At 59.7% G+C, this 20979-nt stretch overlaps 7 protein-coding genes across 7 annotated transcripts; 4 read left to right on the plus strand and 3 right to left on the minus strand.

Annotated features, from left to right (window-relative positions):
• Window positions 1–72: 72 nt before the first annotated feature.
• Window positions 73–1073, plus strand: BKCO1_400056 (mitochondrial carrier; the record flags this gene model as incomplete). The annotated part of the gene is made up of 2 exons (XM_020275720.1): window positions 73–120; window positions 204–1073. 2 exons carry the CDS (start codon window positions 73–75, stop codon window positions 1071–1073), a joined length of 918 nt encoding a protein of 305 aa, XP_020134379.1.
• A 368-nt stretch (window positions 1074–1441) lies between these two features.
• BKCO1_400057 (hsp10-like protein) lies at window positions 1442–1930 on the minus strand (the record flags this gene model as incomplete). Its single annotated transcript, XM_020275721.1, has 4 exons — window positions 1442–1466; window positions 1522–1580; window positions 1639–1866; window positions 1928–1930. The coding sequence occupies 4 exons, from the start codon at window positions 1928–1930 to the stop codon at window positions 1442–1444; spliced, it is 315 nt and encodes a 104-aa protein (XP_020134378.1).
• Window positions 1931–2242: 312 nt separating this feature from the next.
• On the plus strand, window positions 2243–4579 carry BKCO1_400058 (pp-loop family protein; the record flags this gene model as incomplete). Its single annotated transcript, XM_020275722.1, has 2 exons — window positions 2243–2357; window positions 2496–4579. 2 exons carry the CDS (start codon window positions 2243–2245, stop codon window positions 4577–4579), a joined length of 2199 nt encoding a protein of 732 aa, XP_020134371.1.
• A 2948-nt stretch (window positions 4580–7527) lies between these two features.
• Window positions 7528–8857, plus strand: BKCO1_400059 (nitrogen assimilation transcription factor nira protein; the record flags this gene model as incomplete). Its single annotated transcript, XM_020275723.1, has 4 exons — window positions 7528–7665; window positions 7731–8228; window positions 8606–8697; window positions 8770–8857. 4 exons carry the CDS (start codon window positions 7528–7530, stop codon window positions 8855–8857), a joined length of 816 nt encoding a protein of 271 aa, XP_020134370.1.
• Window positions 8858–12405: 3548 nt separating this feature from the next.
• On the minus strand, window positions 12406–13363 carry BKCO1_400060 (rhamnogalacturonan acetylesterase; the record flags this gene model as incomplete). Its single annotated transcript, XM_020275725.1, has 3 exons — window positions 12406–12891; window positions 12981–13141; window positions 13204–13363. 3 exons carry the CDS (start codon window positions 13361–13363, stop codon window positions 12406–12408), a joined length of 807 nt encoding a protein of 268 aa, XP_020134224.1.
• Window positions 13364–15438: 2075 nt separating this feature from the next.
• On the minus strand, window positions 15439–16931 carry BKCO1_400061 (metallo-dependent phosphatase; the record flags this gene model as incomplete). The annotated part of the gene is made up of 5 exons (XM_020275726.1): window positions 15439–15630; window positions 15680–15745; window positions 15799–16162; window positions 16219–16717; window positions 16775–16931. 5 exons carry the CDS (start codon window positions 16929–16931, stop codon window positions 15439–15441), a joined length of 1278 nt encoding a protein of 425 aa, XP_020134225.1.
• A 463-nt stretch (window positions 16932–17394) lies between these two features.
• Window positions 17395–19447, plus strand: BKCO1_400062 (nonsense-mediated mrna decay protein; the record flags this gene model as incomplete). Its single annotated transcript, XM_020275727.1, has 2 exons — window positions 17395–17669; window positions 17725–19447. 2 exons carry the CDS (start codon window positions 17395–17397, stop codon window positions 19445–19447), a joined length of 1998 nt encoding a protein of 665 aa, XP_020134226.1.
• Between the last annotated feature and the right edge of the window lie 1532 nt (window positions 19448–20979).

Consider the following 20979-nt stretch of genomic DNA (forward strand, 5'->3'; position numbering starts at 1 on the left):
GGGTCCAACGGTCCAACAAATGTCGCGAGCTGCGATGCCGGCGCAGACGCGCTGTCAGCTTCACAACCTCCAATGTCCTCCTCCAAGCGCGTTGAGTCGCCCTTCGCGCGCTCCCTGCTGGTAATTGCTCTCTCCATCTGCCTTGCGACCGTCCCGCCTCAATGACCCCGTCCTGACGCTTTCCTCGTGATTCATCCTGCCAGGCCGGAGCCGTGGCCGGCACCACCGTCGACCTCTCGCTCTTCCCGCTCGACACGCTCAAGACGCGCCTGCAATCCAGCGAGGGCTTCATCGCCTCAGGCGGCTTCCGCGGTATATACCGCGGCATCGGCTCGGCCGTCGTCGGCTCCGCGCCCGGCGCCGCCCTCTTCTTCGTCACCTACGACAGCGTCAAGCGCGCCCTCTCCAACAGCCGCAACCGCTCCCTGCAGCTGCAGCAACAACAACAATACACGGCCGATGGCACCAAGATAACACCGCCTGCCGCGCCGGGCAGCGGCGGCTGGGCCGAGCCGCTCAGCCACATGGGCGCCGCGAGCCTGGGCGAAGTGGCGGCGTGCGCGGTGCGCGTGCCCACCGAGGTGGTCAAGCAGCGGGCGCAGGCGTCGCAGCACCCGTCGTCGGCGGCGGCGCTGCAGCACATCCTGCGCCAGCGCCACGCGCACGGGCTGGCGCACGTCTGGCGCGAGCTCTACCGCGGCTGGGGCATCACCATCATGCGCGAGGTCCCCTTCACCGTCATCCAGTTCCCGCTGTGGGAGGGCATGAAGGAGTGGAGCCGGCGCACCAATGGCAAGGACAGCGTCTCCGCCTTCGAGGGCGCCGCCTTTGGCTCCGTCGCGGGCGCCGTGGCCGCCGGCGTCACGACGCCGCTGGACGTGCTCAAGACGCGCCTGATGCTGTCGACGCAGCGGCAGAAGGTGGTGCCGCTGCTGACGTCGATATTGAGGGAGAGCGGGCCGATGACCTTCTTCTCGGGAATTGGCCCAAGGGTGTTTTGGATCAGCACGGGAGGCGCGATATTCTTGGGGAGCTATCAGTGGGCCATCAATGCTCTTGGTGGTGCGGACTAATGTGATCAGGAAGCAGGAATAGACTTGTAACAGTAGGCATGTACCAGCAATGGTTTCATCAAGATACAGAGCAATTGCATAGCACAAGCCGGGTCGTTGGCTCGCAGGCCCCCCAGACAGCAGATCCCAATGGGGTAAGACATGGCCACTGCAGCCATATTTTCTTTTGTTAGAGCGTAGAATTCAGCATCGTGCTTCAAGGTCAAGACAGGTTGTAGAGCGGAGATATGTTCGTAAAGCATAAAGTACACAGTTCGAATATAGACGCTTCGGTATGCTGCAGAGTTGCCAAACGCCGGGCCTCCAATTGAACGTCTCGAGGTATTTTCTTTTATGTATTACATGGAAAAGTACAAATAGGGCCGGATTTACTCGTTGAGCTTGGCCAGGATCCTGCCGCAAGTCAGAGCCAGGCCGGGACGGGGGGTGCGGCGGAGGGTATACGTACTCAGACTCCCTGAAGAGGGAGTAGTCATCTTCCTGGACCTTGATGGGGGTGCCACCGTACTGCGCGACGCGTCAGACTCGCGGCCTGAGACTGCGGGTTGCGATTGCGCCAACATACCTGGGGGATGAGGACCTTGTCGCCGGGGGCGAGGCTAGGAGTTATCCTCTTGCCATCCTTGTCAAAAGCGCCGGGACCGACGGCCAGGACCTTGGCCTCGTTCAGCTCCTTGACGGAGCTCTCGGGGAGGAAGATGCCAGAGGCGGTCTTGGCCTCGGCCTTTATCCGCTGGACGAGGATGCGGTCGAGGAGGGGCGCAATGGCCTTGACGGACTTGATCGCGGTCGACTGTTCGGCGAGGTGATCAGCCGGGCAGAGCTTGCGGCGGGGCGGAGCAGAGACAACGTACCATGGTGGCGGAGAGCGGCGGACGGGCGAAGTACTGAGCGTGCGAGAAGAACGGGACGCGACGGAGGAGGACTGGCGGCGGGAGCGGGCGTGGTGAAGAAGAGGGCACAAAAAGTTCTCTGGTCTTCTCGAAGAATGGGCGTTAGTGGTCTAAGCTTCTGAGGCGCCAGACAGCCTCGGAAAACGCGACACCACCGCCGCCCTCGACCGCCCGCCCCGTGATACGCCGCCGGCCCGATAGCCAACCACCTGCACCCTTCTCCTCCGCCCCGTCACTACCGCTGCATGCGGCCCGTGGCTCTCGACCCGCGATGTGATGTTCGCTCCAACGAACCGTCTGCTTGCTGCCTTGCCCATCAGCGTGGCCGAGTTTCGCGAGTCTCTAGCTTCGATATGGCTTCCTCGCGTCCGCGTCCGGAGCCCGCGTCTGGGTGAGTCGCAAGCTCGCGAGTGAGGCAGTAATTCCACCTTGCCCTGTCTGTCTGCTCCCGCGTTCTGCCCGCATCCGCTTCATTCGTCGTGCGCCGCCTGTCACGAGATGCAAAGGTACTGTACTGACCACCACCCAGGCCTGGCCGTCAGTGGAGGCGTCGACTCCATGGCCCTCGCCACGCTGTGTGCCGATCTCTCCGGGGAAATCAACGATGACGACGACACCGATGTCTTCACAGCCTTCATCGTCGACCATCAACTGCGCAAGGGCAGCCACGAGGAAGCTCTGGAGGTCCGGGAGAACCTCTACAAGCTGGGAATTGCCTCCGAGGTTCTGCAGATGCAATGGCCGGAAGACACAGATACGAAGCACCTCACCAACATGGAGACTCTCGCAAGGCGGTCCAGATTCCGCCTGCTCGGCCAAGCTTGTCGTGATCACGGGATCGAGTCCCTCCTCCTTGCCCACCACAGTGATGACCAGGCAGAAACCGTGATGATGAGGCTCATCGAGGGCCACCGAGGCATGGGTCTGCGCGGCATGCGAGCCGCCGCCGATATTCCAGAGTGCTTTGGCATGCATGGCGTCCATCAAAGCCACGCCGAATGGGTGACAAACGACGACCCTGAACCATCGCGCGGCGTGGGCTTTGAGTACTGGGGTGTTCAGGTGCTACGGCCTCTGCTCCTGTTCGGTAAAGACAGGCTGATGGCTACGTGCAAAGCTTCAGGCACCCCGTGGGTCGAAGATGAAACGAACAAGGACCCGACCTTGACCAGGCGCAATGCCGTCAGGCATGTCTATCAAAACCACCGCCTGCCCGCAGCCATCAGCAAGCCGGCTCTGCTGCAGCTGACGCAGCGCACAGCGGACAAAGTCCAGAGACGCGAGGAAGAGGTCGACAACCTCGTGCAGAAGCTCGATTCTGTGCTGGACCTTCGCTCCGGCGAGCTCGCCATCCGCTTCTCGCGCTATTTCTGGCCACCCAACATCGCCCCTGCCCAGCGAGCCTACACTGACAATGGCTACTTCGAGCCCAACTTCGAGGCGTTCGATACCAACGAGGGCATTGCCGTCGCCGCTATGCTGATCCGACGGCTGGCCAACCTCGTCTCGCCGCGCGAGACCGTCGACCTCTCCTCGCTCGACACGCCGGTGCGCCACTTGTTCCCGCGACTCTTCCTCGACAGTCCCTTGGACTACGTATCCGGCAGCGTGCCCTCTTCCTTCACCGCCGCCGGCGTGTCCTTCGAGCGCGTCCAGACCGCCAACGACATCTGGCCCTACTACACCTGGATGCTGAGTCGGCAGCCCTACAAACGCGGCGAGGAGCCCACCATGGTCATCCCGCCAAAGAGCCCCTCTCCATCATCAGCCCCAAACATTGACCGCACCACCACAGACGACGACGACCACGACGACGACCACGACAACATCCCCTTCCTTCCCGAGGAAGAAGAAGTAGAAGAAGAAGAAGTAACCGCCGCCACCGCACACGACCCAACCCCCCCACCCCAGGAGCTCCAACACCAAGAACCCCCCTTCACCCTCTACGACGGCCGCTGGTGGCTGCGCGTCCGCAACCCGTCGCCGGCGCACGCCCTCGCCGTCCGCCCCTTCCGCCGCGCCGACCTCAAGCCCCTGCGCGCCGCCCTCGCCGGCCGCATGCGCGCCCGCTTCGAGTCGCTCCGCGCCGACGCCGCCCGCAGCAAGGGCCGCTTCGTCCTGCCCGTCATCGTCGCCCCGGCCGCTTCCGTCTCCTCCTCCGTCGAGACGGAAATCGAGGATGAGGACCTGCACGACGGCGGCGCCGCGATGGAGGAGGAGGAGGGCGACGAGGGAGAAGACGAGGGAGAAGACGATGCAGCGACCGCAGCCGCGCACGGAGAAGACACGGCACCGGCACCGGCACCGGCACCGGCACCGGCACCGGCACCAGCGGCAGACGTCCAGCACCCCGGCAGGAACGACGGCGACGACGACGACGTTGTCATCGCCGTGCCCACCTTCGGCGTCAAGGTCAACGTCGGCCCCGCGGCGCGCGCGTGGCGCGGGCTGCGGTGGGAGGTGCGCTACAAGAAGCTGGACGCGAGCGTCAAGGTCAGGGACGCGTGGGAGGGAGAGGGCTTCCTGTTGGACGATGGTGATGGTGATGATGCTGACGATGATCATGTGCCGTTCGTGGTTGGGGAGCAGACGTGGCGGCAGCAGCCGAGGTAGCTTGGAAAGAATGTAGTGGCAGCAGCAGCAGCAGTGGTGGTAGTAGTAGTAGTAGTAGTAGTAGTAGCGGCAGCAGGGGGGTTATTAGTAGGTCAGGAATGGGAGGGTATGGGTTGGGCGCATTGCATTTTTTTTTCTTCTCTTCCGGTTTGGGTAGAGAGAGAGAGGAGCCATAGATACCCTGGAGGGTTTTCTGGGGTGGTTTGTCAAATGTATCCGTAAGTGATATAATACATGCACTGGTAATTCCTCATGAGAGAGCGAACGTTTGGTGCGCATATGCGTGGCCATTGATATTCAATTTCCTTCTATCTTAAAAAACCAGTTACTCGAACTGGTAATCATCAAAACATGCAGCAGGGCTCTTCTAATAACCTGATCGGCTCGTTCTCTTAGCTCAACAACAAGGATTCAATCTGACGTTCAACTGGTCGGCGGAGCCGGATTGGGCTCCGTGGGCATCGCTTATCTCACCTCACCGGGCTTAAATTTTACTACATACTTACCTGCGCCCTGGAATTTACTTTTTGGCTTCGCACAAGGCTTGGGCGCCACTGATGGACTACGCCGAGGATGCTTCGAATATCGCGCTGTAGCGAAAAGAATAGGCCGCGGAATGGTGATGTGCGTGGGGGAGCGCAAGTCAAACTCGCCGCACTTACTGTACGTATGCGATTCAAATGTCGGAGGAAGGAGACAAAAAAGAAAGAAAATAGAAAAGAAGGGCATGTGAACGTCATGGGATAGGGCGACCATGGGAGAGGAAAGAGGGGAGGAAAGAAGAGCTTGCGAGGTCAAATGAGCCCACCCGTAGCAAGCCAACATTGTCATCTTGACCGATGAGCAGGACGGAAGGCTACGACAGCGGAGCGCCAGCACTTCGAGAATAGAGACGAGAGACTGAAGGCTATCCCAGACGCCCGCAGCTGGCCTTCCTCCCACCTAACCCATGCTTCAACGGGTGTCTCCTTCTCTAACATCCTTTTGTATTTATTTCACGCCTGCGTACTGGAAATGATCGAGAAGAACCGCATTCCCAGCCACCTAAAGAGAGCGCTTCGGTTGAAAATCTGAGGGTATGCGTGCGCGCGTGCAAACTAGATTAGTGCCATCGCAAAGTCGCGTATGCCAAGGGGCGACAGGGCGTAAGCGATCGCGACACAGCGGCCGGTCCAGGTCGGGGCTGTGTTATCGAGGATGCGGTGTGGGAATTAGGTTGTATCGAGATCCTGCGGCGGATAGAGAAAGGGGGCTGCTGGCTGCCCCAGCCAGGCGAGTGGCAAAAGGAACGCATGGCGTAATCCCGTTCGTCATTCCATTATGTTGGCAAGCCTGAACGTGTCACTGCTGTTAGTGTGCCAAGCTGTTGTGGGAGTCCTTGGATGTGTGCAGGTTGGGGGCGCAGCGACAGCCAGCAGGGATCCAGCCCGACAGTGGCGACGGTGTGTGAGAGGTGAGCTGTGATGAAGGCCATCTCCGCGGTCGTCTGCCGCTATTTTTTCCCGTGTATCAGTAATGCGGTCGCTGAGTTGGTGACGTTGCGGTGGACTTTGGACGTATGCAGGCCTCAGAATCGGTGACAGCCAGGGAGGGTCCAGCCCGAAGGTGTGGCAAGAGTGTGTAAGATGCGAGCGGCGATGAAGCGGCCTTTCCCGTCGTCTGCAGGTAGTTCCCGCAACCGGCTGATTTGGGACAAGGCGAGAAATGGATGACGGTTGTCGTTTCTGGGCTGTTGTCGGCTTTCCGTGGTCCTTGCGGGTGCGAGATCGAGATGGGTGGCACGGAGTAAACTGCGATGCCGGTGGCGACCGTTGTGATTAGACGTGCCAGGACGGATGTGACATCCGCACAAGTCATATCATCTCAAACCACAACGATTCAAGAAACAAATCTACCACTGGCAAGGAAGGTTTGTCAAGCTTATGCAGTGGTTCTTACCAGAAAAGCATCCCTCGAGGCGTCTCTGCACAGTTATCGGTGGCATTTCGCCCAGGTGAAGGACAGCTGCGCTGGAATCGACCCGTTGTGCCGCTGTAAACCAAGGGCGACGAGGCGGGGTATGGGGTAAAGGCCCGCTGGCTGTCAGGCAATGCTCCGATCTCTCCAAGAGCCCTGCATACCGTACACCCTACGGCATGACGCCCATACGTTCGGTCTATGGCACCGACGTATACACCTGCCGTCGAACGTTGCTGTGACGGAATTGAGCCGGGAACAGCCAGCCCATCTCGATGGCAGCGCTGCATGAGAATGCCGGCGGAGCCAGATTGGAGGTACCGCCCGACATGATGCGGTTCTTTGCGGCGTCTACCATTGAGATTCTGGCTTGCATTACGAATGGGCCAGAGAGCCACAGTGGCGCGCAAAGATCGAGTCGGACTTTTACGGATTGTCGAGAAGTTCGAACAAGCATCTCCTGCCGCTTTCCTGGAGGTATCGACATCCATACGGACACGGTCGTGATACGCTGGCACCTCATTCCTGCAAAGAAAGACAGTATCGTGGTAGTGCAACTAAACCGATGCTGTTGAAAACATGAGCCAATGCTCATTGGTCGGAGTGGGGTCCGCGTCGACTTTGGATGGACTGTTTCTGTTAGCTGCCAGCGCCGAAGGGTCCCCGTCAATCTGGCCCGGTTCTGCTGAGCCGTAACAGGGGCCAGCTGGTCAAGCAGTACGCCCCCCTCGATGCTGACAGCAATCCTATCCCGGCGGAAGTGCGTGCAAGATGCGTTCACTACGTCAACTAGTCGTCGCTGCCTGCCCAGGGCTAGTAGCGAGTCGAAATTGAGGCGTGGTCAATAAGTAGAGGCATAGCCGACAGCCCTGCAGCGGCACAAGCCTCCGCCATGCCCCTCTCGTCCGAGAGTGGAAGCACCGAACTCGCGCAGACGGCGTCCCGTACCATCCAGCAATAGGAGCGTACCCTCGAAGGCCTGTGTTCCGAAGATGGAGTCGACTGACCCGCCAGCGGAATCTCAAGGCCTGAGTGACTCGGGCTCAGCGCTACCACCACGACAACAACCGTCAAAGCGCACCAAGGTCACACTGGTGGCCTGCCAGTCATGCCAGCACCGGAAGCATAAGGTGAGGTTTGCCCTTGGTTAACACAGTCTGTGATGTGGTGCTGACGTATTGCCCGACGAAATTAGTGCGATGGTGCGCGCCCCATCTGCTCGCAATGCCGAGCCAGGAAGCGACCAGACTGCACATACGACGCCGCAGGCGATCAAAGACGAACGTCGGCCTTGAAGCAACGCATCCGGGATCTTGAGAGACAAACAAGGGACCTCCAGGATGTCCTTGTGGGCATCGGGGCCTCGGCCGACAGCGAGGCGGCCGCCTCGACTGCTCGACAGCTGGCCGATGGCGGCTTCCAGCACACAGCCGAAGTTGCGCAAGCTTTCAGGATGGATGAGACAAAGGACAAGACGCACGCCGAGTCCTGGAAAAACATAACGGTGAGGCCAGCGGGATATGGTGAGGCGGCGGATGATGCAATGTTCGAGGCGTCGCCCTCCAGTGCGGAGACCACAGACAGCGTGGACCCGGAAGGCATCGTAGACCCGAGGTTACAATACTGGCCGATTGATACAGCGGAGGGGACTGCCCCGTTCGGACTGCATGAGGACGACAATACAGTAATGCAGGTAAGAGATGCCCATCCGGCCAAGACAATGCTATGGCAGCGAAGCACCAAGGGCGGTAACGTCCGGTGGATCATTCCCAAGCACCACCTAGAGGCACGGGGATAAAGTCGTCAAAAGGAGATGGTTGGCCCCAGCAGCGGCCTTGGGAGGTTGGCGGGGGTGGACCGGCGAACCGTTCCAAATGCTGCAGACGCTCTGATGAACAGCGCAACGCCATGCGCCAGCGCGCATCGAGCAGGAGACGTGTCCACATCAGGGGCTGGTTTCATCAAGGGTGGATGCCGTCAAGGGTTTGGATATTCGTCCATCTGTCGGCGCCTTGGGTGGGGGGGATTTGCCCTCTTGCCCTTGCTCTTCCATACTAACGCTTGAGACAGACGCTCGAGATGTACTGGCCGGGCAGCGTGGGTGCGGAGGCAGGCTTCCTGGATCAGACGCAAGCGCAATGGGACGGGCAAGCAGGAGCAAGGTATTCCGAGTAGTTTGCTGCTCACCCACTCCCAGGCAGCGAGGGACTTGCACGGCTGACGTTGCGGAACAGTACATGGGCCAGCGGACCCAGTGGCGGCGCGGCACCCGACGCCGCACCGCCGGGAACGGGGCAGGCTGGCGCGCGGAGGCGGGGATGAGGACCGAGGAGTGGCGGCGGCGAGGAAGACGAAGTCGTGGGGCCCGGAGGTGGCAGACGTGGCGGACGCGCACACGGGCCCGGTGAGCGGCAGCGAAGCGGAGAGGGATGCGGCGTCTCTTTACCTGGCGGGGCGGCTAGCCTCCGGTCTCTGATGACGGGTGGGTGGAGCGGAGCGGTAGGCAGGCACGTTGGACGGAAGGCGCTGAACACCCTCTCACGGCACCCCGGGGTTTTATGCACGACGGGGCGGGCGACGTGCTGTAGACTCCCGGTGCAGCAGTGAGCATCCGGTTTGCCACACCCACACGAGTGACGACGAGCAGTCTCTGCGGGCTAGCCAATGCCTCCCTGTGCTGTTGCAACCCAGAACGTTGATGCCGGGCCCTCGTTGGTCTCCAGCCCTGCCGGCTCATCGACCCGTCCAGCGCCCTCCCTTCTTCCCTCATCATGACCCGCTCCCGTCGTGCCTCGTCGGAGCACGCTCCTGCTCCGCCGGTGCCGCCCCATGTTCGCCCAGCACCATCTCGATTGTCACCCGGTTCCACCTGCAGTCCAGATGATGCCTTGGCCTTCAACCATCTGGATGGGCCGTCCGCACAGCACCGGCAGCCGCGTGCTGGATGTCCAGCTGCTGCTCCTCAGGCTTGCCTTGCACTTTGGATCGACGTGTCGAGCGCAGCTGCAAGCCGGCATGGCCTGCTGTGCTCCTGCGTTGCATAAGTTCCAGTACACACCACGGCCACATCCAAAGTAGAGCACGCTTGAGGGAGCTGGCAGTCTATCTAGTTTACTCTTCTTGAAACTGCAGTCCATGAAGCTGCACTGGTGGCAGCATAGTGACATTTGCGGGGCCGTCGGCCTTCACTCGATCACGACGCCGGAGTCTCTGCTGCTACAAGGCCGGCATCGAGCGCGGCCGACGAAGTCTCAATTTGCGTGCAAGTCCGTGGACAACCGCCAGAGTGTCGCGCACGTTCAGCGGCACTGGGCATCATGCGGGGCCGAGACATGCACCGGAGACCACCATCGACCTCGAGAGAGCGAATTCGAGCACACTTCAGGTGTCTGAATCCTGCTTCGAGACACATTGTGATGGAGCAGCGTGAGCAATAGCCGGAGCAATCGCCAGCCAGCTCTCCGGCTGGACGCTGGACTCTACGGCCGGCGTCGTTACGCCGCTGCAAGCGAGCCTAGCGGTGGCACCATCACGGCGACCAGGTGCCAGAGTCGCTACCCGAGAAGCGTCCAGTTTCATCAAGAGGCCAGCGCCGTCAAAGCCAGAACGGGCATCAACGAAGAAACGTCTTTCGCCCGGGCGCAAGGCCGCCGGGGCAAAGACACCACACGGCGGATGCCCGGCGTCAACCCCTCCAGAGGCAGACAGACAGCCATCAGACGCCACGGTAGCCGCCACGGTAGCCGCCACGGCCGCTGCGAAGTGATCCATCACCGGGCAGACACCAGACGCAACCGGGCCGCCGACGGCCGTTCTGGTCTCTATCCAGAGCGAGCCGGTGTATGTCACCAACGGCACCGTGACCCTGTCTCTGCTACATGAGCGACGACATGACTGCGCGTAACGTACGTGCCAGCGGTCCCGCAAGCACCAGTAGCCCTGGACTCGTCCTTCGGAGAGACGCCGGCATCTTGGAACGCGCGAGGAGCATTCATCATCACAGTCCTGGGCGATGGGTGCTTTGTTTGTCTATCTACGTGTGCGCATCTCCGGTCATCACTTGGGCCTCTCCGCAAAGTGTGAAGTGGTATTGGGTCATCGGGTGAGCCGGCATGGTCTCGAGTGAATGTGCGTGAAGGGTGTTGGTCCGATTTTCTGCAGCTGCTTGGTCTCGCCGGTCAATTGTCCTTGGGTCAGTAGGGGGCGGGCGTGCAAGCTGGCTGGGACGGCGGTCGGGCATTGCGCAGCGGAGAGGAAAGGCCAGGGCCGCACAGAGGGTAGCAGAGGAGAGCGGGCATGGTGCACCGCGGAGGAGAAGGGCCGGGCACTCGGAGGGTGACGCGGAGGTCAGAGACGCAGGTGTCGGTCCACAGTGCGCCTTGGCGGCTGGTTGGCGAGAAGAAGGGAACCTACTGCACGGCGTGCAAACACCAACGGGCGGAGACGGATTCCCTCTGATCAGGCGTCCGGGAAGCCAGTTTGGGGAAGCAGCGCCGGAGAAAGTGTGCTGGAGCAGCGGCGGAACAAGTGGACGAGGGAGCGTATCCGCCGGCCACGCAGCAAGGCGGCGCACGCCGCAGCTTACAAAAGGGCTGCGGATGTGCAGCCAGGGTAGCCGGAGTAGCCAAGGCTCGGATTGCACCGCCGAAACCACTGCCATCTGTTAGTGCTCTGCAGGGCAAACTGGGTTGAAGATGACGCTTCTTGATGGCGCAGCCAGGTGTGGGCAGCCAGGTGTGGGCAGCCAGGTGTGCGCCGCCAGGTGTGGGCAGCTTCCAGACGGACGGCAGCTCCCCAGCTCCGCATCCATGAATCGCCGCTGCTGGGCTTAAGAATGCCAGGCAGCCGTGCGAGCAGCGGGAGGTGAAAGAGGAGCGTCTCGGAGAAGACCAATCGGATCAGCGCAACGGGCTGCAAGTGAAGACGGAGAGGATCCGCGGAGTATACTCCTGGCTCGCGGGGCGGGGCAAGGCCCAATCAGACGGCGAGAGGAGTGACGTAACAGGGCTGTGTGTATCTGGTCCGAGGACACACGCTCAGGAAGATCGTCGGGGCGACTTCTTGCGTCGCATCACCGTGACGCGGGGTCCGTTCCGCTTTCTTGTGCATCTTCATCGAAGCGTCGTTGCGCATCCCGAGCTTACTGATGCATTTACAGGGTCCGCGTGGCGCACATCCATGTCTACGCTTTGGATGTAGATTTGCGCCTGCTATCTCCCGGCGCTATGAACATTGTTGCGTCATGCTATCCTCACCATCGCTCAGACCCTTGTTCAGCTCGGGGCCGTCATGCCACATGTTCTCCACGTCAATCCAGACCAGTCTTTTGAGAGTCGGTGAGAACCATGGAGCAGTCCCCAGAGACATACACATCATTCTGCGGATATGCTATCCAATTGACCAGCTTCTGCTCCAGGACCGTGAATGTGCGGCTCATCGTTCTTCAACAATGTCAACATGATGCATCAGACACTGAAGATCCCCGCTCGGCCACAGCAGAAATGCGGGGGAATAAAAACGCTTCCTGTTAACCTGCATGCACTGGCTCCACATGTCTTACACTCCGAAACGAGGATCCAGAAGGTACGCAAAAACATACCCCCTTTCCCCTGATCCGCCCGGGTCTTCACTTCAAACGCATGAACATGAGGTGGCCTTGCAGCTCAAGAAGAGAAGTGCTCCGACGGGAATCCAGTCGATGCGAAGTTGGGTGGCCCTGACTCGATGTGGATTTTTTTTAATTTATTTACACGCGAGGCCGATTCAAAAGGAGGAAGCCATCCCCAGATATCGACAGAGAAACGAAAATATAGACAGTAGAAGAAAGACCTCCAAACATAATCTCCTCAGCTCCCGATCCCATCGGGCATTTAGATGCATTCACCCTCGATGCTGCTGGTCGAGTTGGAGATGTACGTGCTCAAATCGGCATTCGCGCACAACACACCCTTGACGAAGGCCTGGGAGACAATGTCCGCCGCCTCGGGGCTCGTGTGGGTGTGGTCGTTGGGGAAGAAGGCCGTCACGGCATCGTAGCCGAGGCTCTCGTACCTGGCGCCGACGTATGCGCCGTGGTCGATGTAGGTGGCGCCGTCGCCAATGTTCGCCGCCGCGATCTGCTGGTACTCGACGAAGCGGGGGGGCGAGTAGACGTAGCTGCCCGTCTCCCACGGGTTGTTGGGCGTCTGCGACGACAGGATCACCTTGGCGCCCTTGGCCGTCAGAGCCTTGCCCGCGTTGGTCACGTAAGTGACGAAAGTCTGCACAATCAGGCCGTCGGGCGTGGTGCACGTCTCCGAGCCAGTGCCGGGGCAGTCGCTGCGGCCGTTGTCAGAGTTGACGGGGGAGCCGCCGTCCTGTAGGCTGGGAGTCAGTGACTTTGTTTCGCGTAGGTGGGTTGATTGTTGCTGTGAAGTGATGGGTGAGGGAAAGGGGGAAGACGTACGTTGTGACCGAACTCAATGACGACGTAGTCGCCCGACTGGACGGCGTTGATGATCTCATCGAAGCGGCCCTCATCGGTGTAGGAGCGAGCGGAGCGGCCGGCGCGGGCCCAGTTCAGGACCTCAGCGTTCTTGATCGAGTACGCAAGGTACTGACCCCAACCTGGAGAGCTTGTCAGTCATGCCACTTCGCGGATGTGGGGAATTGGCATCGGATCAACATACCCGCAGTACCACTGCCACCACCGTTGTTGGCCATGGTCGAGTCACCGGCCAGGTAGATCTTAGGAGTAGCCCTCTTCTCATTCTGGGCAGACTTCTCGGTGGGCAGAGCCGCAGCAGCCGTGGCCAGGGCCAGGACGGAGGACGAGATGATGAACTTCATGATTTGTGGATGGAGGATACGGTTGGCGATGGAAGGACGGAGAGGCAGTAAAGGCACCGGGCCGGGGATTACAGTGAAGTAGATATAAGCGATGGAAGGGAGGAACGAACGGTACAAAGCACACCGAGGGCTCTGACTGCGGAACGAATGGGATGGAAAAACTGAACACCCTCTGGCTGCCGAAGCGGCTATTTTCTTATATACATTCAAGTCCCCAGGGGAAAGGGAGAGGGAGAGGGCGCATACGCGAGGCATCCGCCAAATGCATGCAAAACGCCGCTCGAAACAAGATCCACCTATCACCAGGTGCAGGTCCATAACAAGCAGGCAGCTAAGAGCCTGGAACCCTGGACGAGCCCCATGGCCGGCTTGGCTGGCGGGGTGGCTGGAGTTTGTTCCGTTTAGCGTTTCGACATGGGAGCAGCCGAAGCCGTGCTTGGGGAAGGGCGGTTGAATACGGAAGCGCTGGCCGGCCATCCTCCGTCCAGATGCGGCCGGGAGTCCCTAAAGGGTTACTATGCGGTATCGGCCCGGCCAGCGGCGTCGCGATGCACGCTGAGCCGACGGATGCGAGGAATCCGAGAGCAGCGCGGGTCCTATAATTGGCAGAGCGCGATGCGCAGGGCGGCTTCAGTGCTCGGAGATTGGGGGTTGCGGCATGCTGAAACAGTATGTTTCGAGAGATGGCCTATCCCCTTTCGGCCGCGTCACGTCACGTACGCGAGCTTCAGGACGGCCGCCGCGCCGACGGAAGCGGACGGTTTGCGGGGTACACCACCTCGTGCTCGACTTGTACCGAGCAACACGATGGAGCCATACACGGCGCGAGGACGATTCAGCCGACCGGCGCGCGGCGAGCACAGAGCCGCGGCGCTTGAGAAAATGGGGAAGCAGCTTCTATGCGTCGGCAGAACAGGATGTATATTTGATACAAGTGGCGGCGGCTACCAAGAGCTGCTTGAGGGCGCCAGGGCAAGGATGAGTCGAGGGGAGGCATGGTGCCATGGGGGGCGTGTTTCGCCAGCCGTCGACGAACAGACCGTCAGCCCAGCTAAGCGAGCTGTCAGGGCAGCTAGGGCAGCTAGGGCAGCTAGGGCAGCTAGGGCAGCTAGGGCAGCTAGGGCAGCTGTCACCCACTACCACCTTCCCGCCGCCCGCCGGTCGCTCAACAAGACGGGCCGCTCAAGCGACCCGAGAGCGCACGCGCACCCCGGCTTCGAAGAAGTTCGAAGTTCGAAGCAGCAGAAGGCGCGCGCGACCCAAAAAAAAAAAAAAAAAAAGAAGAGTGGGAATAGAAGCAGAAAAAGAATAGAATAGAATGCAAAAGCCAAACAAAAAGAGTGCAAAAAAAAAAAAAAAGAAGAATACCTGGTTGATTCATCAGTCCATAACACCTATCCCAAACCGAAGTGAGGGTATTCCAGCACCGCCATCCAATGGTGAAGTCGTGTCTGCAGAATTGCTTCCCTCGACGGTCGACTTCATTGCTTAAGCCCACCTTCATCGCAAGTTACCTGTACGAGTTGGTCGGGCACCACCGGATTCGAACTGGGCCCTCGCTTCAGCATTGGAAGGGAAAGGAGTTACGGTTTCAATGCGCCTCTCAGATGAGAATGACCATTACAGCCGAGAGAAGACCGACGCTTGCAAGCCATATATACCCAGAGCTAATTTCCCTGCGCTCGCAAACCGACTGCCCGCCCGCCCGCCCGCCCGCCCGCCACCCCGTCACGCAAAACAGCACGATGCCCGTTTGTGGTCATGCAGCAAGCAAACGCGTCGAAACTATAGTACAGCCCGGTATCATCAAACGACCCCGTGGGCGCGCCCGCCCGCACCCGTAGCATGCAGAAGCGGCACCCACAACCAAAGAAACAAAAGCACTCCCGAAAGACCCGCGGTGCAGACGCGGTGGACTACCCTCGCATGCAACCCAAAAGCGCTCCTCGGTTTCCCAAAGCCCTCTCTTCTCGCGGCAACCGATGCCAGCCGCCTGGTCTAGCCTAAAGCTCATGAAGTCCGGATATCAAGCACAGAAAGACGTATATCGTATCCACACCATCTGTTCGTCCACTCTATAGGAAATATTCGCCGCGCGTGCCGCGCCCAGCAGGCACCGCCCGCCGGTTGTCGGGAACCGCGCTGAAAATCGTGAACTTCGGATTCAGGTCCTCGGCCAGGCTCATGATCGACGCCACGTTGCCACAGCGGTAGCAGTAGTTGGGGGCTGACCACACCGTAACCACGTCTTTGTCTTTGAAGTGATACTGTCTCATCGTTAGCTCCATCGACGCGCGCGGCTGGGCCTCCCCTTACCTTGTAGCCCTCGTTGACCAGCTGATGCGCTCGCGCAATGAGCTGCAGACCGTTGACGTGGTTGAACTGCGTTGACCCCGTCAGCTGACTTGTTGCACGACGCATGCCGGGAAACTTACCTCGGACGAAACCTTGTCGCCAAAGAGCCAGCCTGCTCCACGCGGCGACACTGCCCACGTATCAACGTCCTCTGGATCGCTCCAGACGAGATCACAGAAGGCTCCCTCGTGCGGGATCTCCTGGGCGCGGGCGACCACCCGGATTTGGTCCAGCGTTCTGATTTCAGGGCTCAGACCGCCGTGTACGCACAGAACCTTGCCATCCACAATGGCAGCGAGAGCTAGGAAATCGAAGACCTGGCAGCAAGCCTTCCACACCGAGGCGTTGCCATACTTGGTCTGGCACTCCTCGTAGAACCCATAGACTTGGGTGATCTGCCGCGACTCGTGGTTGCCTCTGACAAGGGTTACCCGATCGGGAAATCTGCGGAGTACTTGTTAGATGCGCCGCGACGCACACTTCGCCACTCCTCAACTTACTTGGCTTTCAGGCACATCAAAAGCGTGAAGGTTTCCAGACTGAAGTAGCCCCGGTCCACGAAGTCGCCCAGGAAAATGTAGTTTTGCATGCCGTTGCCACCTGAGCCCGAGATGTTGCGGTTGCTGTCGGCGTCCGAGGAGCCGTCACCAAAGCTCCCTCTTTGGCTGCTGCTCCGACTGCGGCCGCGACCCTCTTCGTCGTCGTCATCGCCAGCATCCTCCTCTTCGATCTCGGCGCCCGAGCCTGGACTGGTTCCGGTGTAGTTGGCGTCCCGCTGGTACCGCCGCTTCATCTTGCGCTTAGCCTTGGGGTCGGTGATGGTGCTGGGCGGCTCGATGTCGGCAGCGGTGATGGTCTTGGTGGGGACGGTGGGCGCAGCAACGGCCGTGTCGCTGGGCATGCCGCCGGCAACGCGGAACAGCTCCAACAGATCGTAGAACTGGCCGTGGATGTCTCCGCAGACGGTGACGGGGGTCTTGACGGGCTGGATGTTGGACTCTGCAGGGCATTAGCGTCAGCCCCTGGTCGGGAGCACGAACAGGCGGCAGCGCGCACCTTCCATCAAGCATTCCTTGACTATCTCGCAGAGGCGCTTCATGTCGGCTTCGGGCAGGTACTTGCACCGCTTTGCGGCGTCCAGCCACTCGTCGGGGCCAGCTCCAGGGCTCAACCGGGCAGGGCCCGGCTGCGGGACGTCATATTCCTTGGTCATTGCGGGCGGGATGAGAGCGGTGGTGTTGGGGGGGTGTCGTCGGCGAAATGGCGAGGAGTTGAAGCTATCAGCACGGTGACTGCGGCTTAGCAATGGCTATCTGTCGTGTGACTGGGCTGCCTCTGCGGGCGGGAGATCATGCGCGGGGAGAGCGGTGGGGATGGCGATCGTGGGCAATCATGCGTGAGTCTGGGGAGAACAGCGCATGGCGGCGCAGCAGGCAGAATGGAGGCGCGGCGATCGGACGCAGCGATGTGGGCGGAGTGAAGTGGTGAAGGCGTGGGACAGACAAGTGACCCGTGCTTCCAGGGCCCAGACGCAGCCGAAGCCTGAGCGCCGCCTGCGCCGCCTGCGCACCAGAGCCGGCCAGCGCCCAAGCACCGATGTCATAAGCCCAGCAGCCGCCCGCATCCCAGCGCACCACATTTCAGAAACACCACGCTGCCCCCGCCGCACCTTCACCATGGCCCCGCCGTCCACCGCCGCGGCGCCGGGCGCCAACGGCGTGCTGCCCGTGCCTGCCGCCGCCCTGCAGAAAAACACCGGCCCAGCCCAAGCCAACGGTGCGCCCCGCAGCGCCGCGAATCGCTCCCACCAGCCGCGCCTCAAGCTTGTCGTGCGTCGCCTTGCCCCCGGCCTCACCCAGCAGGAGTTCGAGCTCGCGCTGGGCGATGACTGGAAGCTGGGCCAGGGCAGGGTTGATTGGTTCACCTACAAGCCCGGCAAGATTTCCAAAGAGTGCGCTCAAGCTCCATTGCGCTTTGGAATGCGCCCCGCTGACCACATGCACCAGTCTGGCGAAGCCTTCGAAGCCATCTCGCGCCTATTTTCACCTGACTGATCAAGCCCATGTCATCCCTCTCGCCGACAAGGTGCGCAAGTCTGCCTTTAACGACGCGAAGAACTCAACACGAGACCCCGCCCTGATCGGTGCCCCGACCCTTGACGTCGCCCCCTTCAGCCGCACCCCTGGTGGACGCCGCCGCAATGATGCCCGCCAGGGCCTCATCGACCAAGACCCAGAGTTCAAAGACTTTCTCGAAAGCCTCACCAACCCTGTCTCGAAGCCTGCCCCGGTTGATAATGCGGTTGAGGATACGACTGCGAAGAAGGAGGACGTCAAGACGACCCCGCTGATAGAGCATCTGCGGGAGAAGAAGGCCGCAAAGGAAAAACCGCAAGCCTCCAAGGGTCAGGGCAAGCATGCCAGGGGAGAGTCCAAGGAGGAAAAGGCAGCTTCCAAGTCTGACAAGAAGAGCCGCAAGGGCGGAAAGGAAGAGAAGGGCAGCAAGCAATCTAAGTCTGAGAAAGCTGCGAAGGAATCCACCCCGAAGGAGGTCAAAATCTTAAACAAGAAGAGCACGGAAGCTGAAAAGACGGACGAAAACAAGACTCCTGCTCCTAACGCGCCCGCTTCAGAGCGCAAACGTGAACGTGGCAGCACTAGCATTGCTAAGCAGATGCTCCAGCGAGACCTAGGTATTGGCCCTGCTGCCAGTAGCCGGCGTGGCCGTCGAGACACAGCGCAAGAACCGGCGAAGGCGGCTGAGACCACGACACCCAAGGAATCCGCTGCTGCATCACCGGCTTCATCTTCACCTGCTACCAAGGATAGTACTACCGCTACGCCCTCCAATGCTCCCAAGGCAGGCGCGGAGTCTCGCTCCGGCAAGAAAGATTCTCGTCCCACACGTGCGGAACGTCGTGCTCAGAAGGCTGCAAAGGCAAATGCAGAGGCAACCGCTGCTGATCAGGCCAAGCCAGCTACAGCTCCCATGCCGCCCACTGGGCCTAAAATACTCAAGAAGCCCCAGAACGCACAGCAACAGGCCACACCCGCCAACGACGGTTCAGCCAACGCTCCCCCGCCCAGAGCACCCACCGGTCCAGCCGCTCAACAGAATTCGCCCAGCGCTTCGCGCCCCAATTCTTCCCGCAAGGCCAATAACAACGCTGCTGCTACCCCTGCTGCCGCCGCATCTGCACCCACTGCCGCCGCCACCGCTCGCCAAGCTTTCCTTAAGCACGCCAACCCCTCACAGGGCATCACAGAGCCGCTCATCGAAGCCGCCCTCTCCGCCTTCGGCGCCATCGACAAGGTCGAGATCGACAAGCGCAAGGGCTTCGCGTACGTCGACTTCAAGGAGCCCGATGGCCTCCAGAAGGCCATCCAGGCCAGTCCCGTCAAGATTGCCGAGGGTGCCGTTCAGGTACTTGAACGCAAGGATAAGACGCCCGCTCAGCGCGCACCGAGGGTGCCACCTGCTGGTCCAGCTGCGGCTGGCGGCCCAATTATGGGAGGAGGTGGTGGCGGCAGCGGTGGCAGCAGCAGTGGCGGTGCTGGTGGCCGGGCTGGGTTCAGAGGCGGGCGTGGCGGGCGTGGCCATGGTAGCGGCGGTGGCGGTGGTGGTGCAAACGCATCTACTGCCAATGCTGCTGGTAACACTGCCACTGCCACTACTCCAGCTGCTGCTGCTCCCAAGGCTCAGGCTGCCGCTGCCGACACCCCGTCTTAAAGATGATGCAGTTTCTGCGCTTTTGAGACGGTGACTTCTCCACGCGGAAACAAGTACCACCAATTTCAACCAGACGCGTGTGCGGCAGCATGTTTTTGAGGTTTCCGAACCCAACTAGTCAACTATAGCCGCAGCTGTTTGCGCTGACTCCCGCTCAAACTCTTCAACAACCGCTCTCTGACACTCCAGTGGCCTCTAAGGTGCGCAGGTAACGAGATGAGAGGGAAAGATAAGGATTATGTGACAGGAGCATCTTGCTCGCGCGGGGCTCTGCACGCAGCTACGACGGCTCCCGTCGACATGTACTGCTGGGGCCAAGCAGCTAGCTCTCTGCCTTTTGAATTTCTTGCGTCAAAGAGTTTCCAGTTGTTGCGGACACCCGGGGAGCTGATTATTTGAAGGTCTTCGATAAGACATGAGGAAGAGTTCATTAAGGAACGCTTGCGTCCCTAGAGGAAAAGAAGAACACGTTTATTCTTCTTCCTGCTGTCCCTTCCTTCACGGACCAGCCATATCACCATGGTTCAATTCTTCACCAAGCCATTAGAGCTCGTAAATTGTCAAGTTGGGATATTGAAACCATAATCATTCTCGAAAGATGAAAGGGGATATGCGGAAGGAGAAAGAGGGAACGTATGAGGGCGAGGGGGGGAAGCGAGATCAGCAAACATCCCAAGGGCTAGAAGGACAAGAAAGTTGTCAAAATGATGGAAAAGGAACATAGCTAGAATTAGGAAGGGGATGCGTTGAAAGACATACTCTTCTTTCGTTTTCCCATCGCAAAACAACTCTTTTAGTGTGAGTTTCGATCACCTCTGTTGTCCAGTCGTGCCGTGAGGCAATTACCTTGTGTTCTCGCGCGCAAACGTGAGGGGGAAAAGATGGGACAAAAGAGAGCAATAACCAGGTGGGAAGAGAAGAAAGCTATCAGATCGCGCTCGCGGCAATTTGCCGCTGCCGCGCATCATGCATGTGCATGCATTTACACAGACATATCGCGCAATGCGCACCAACTTGGCTCTTTCAGACCACCAAGTATTTCCCCCTCAAATGAAGAGTATGTACGAGAAGCTCCTGTGTGAAAACGCACTATATGCACTTTGCTTTGGGACTAGACAGGGGACGGGAAGAAGGAAAAGAATGATGAGAGAGGGAAAACAAACAAATGAAGCTATGATTCGTTCACATTATGAAGTCGTACTCAGCTATTGGTCGCGCTCAAAATCACGAATCCATCTCAATCAGATAAACTATGCTAGAATCAAAGCTAATAAAAGATCGGATAATCAATCCAGTAAAGGAAAATTGAGAATCAAGATGGTGGGCGGGGGTAGTCAAATGCACGTTGAATCAGTCAGCCTCAACTAAAGGGAGTAAATTTATCGTGCCGGCAAGCAAGAAAAAAAAATAAGGGGGGCTATAGAACTACAACAAGGGGATGGGTGTGTGAAGGGAAAGGGAGAAATTTTACAGTCGGCAAGAGATGTTCAAGGAGAGCTGTTCTTTTTTCCCGTTTCCCATTCGTTGCTCAT

This window comes from Diplodia corticola (genome assembly GCF_001883845.1).
Source record: "Diplodia corticola strain CBS 112549 chromosome Unknown scaffold4, whole genome shotgun sequence".
Lineage (NCBI taxonomy): Eukaryota > Fungi > Ascomycota > Dothideomycetes > Botryosphaeriales > Botryosphaeriaceae > Diplodia > Diplodia corticola.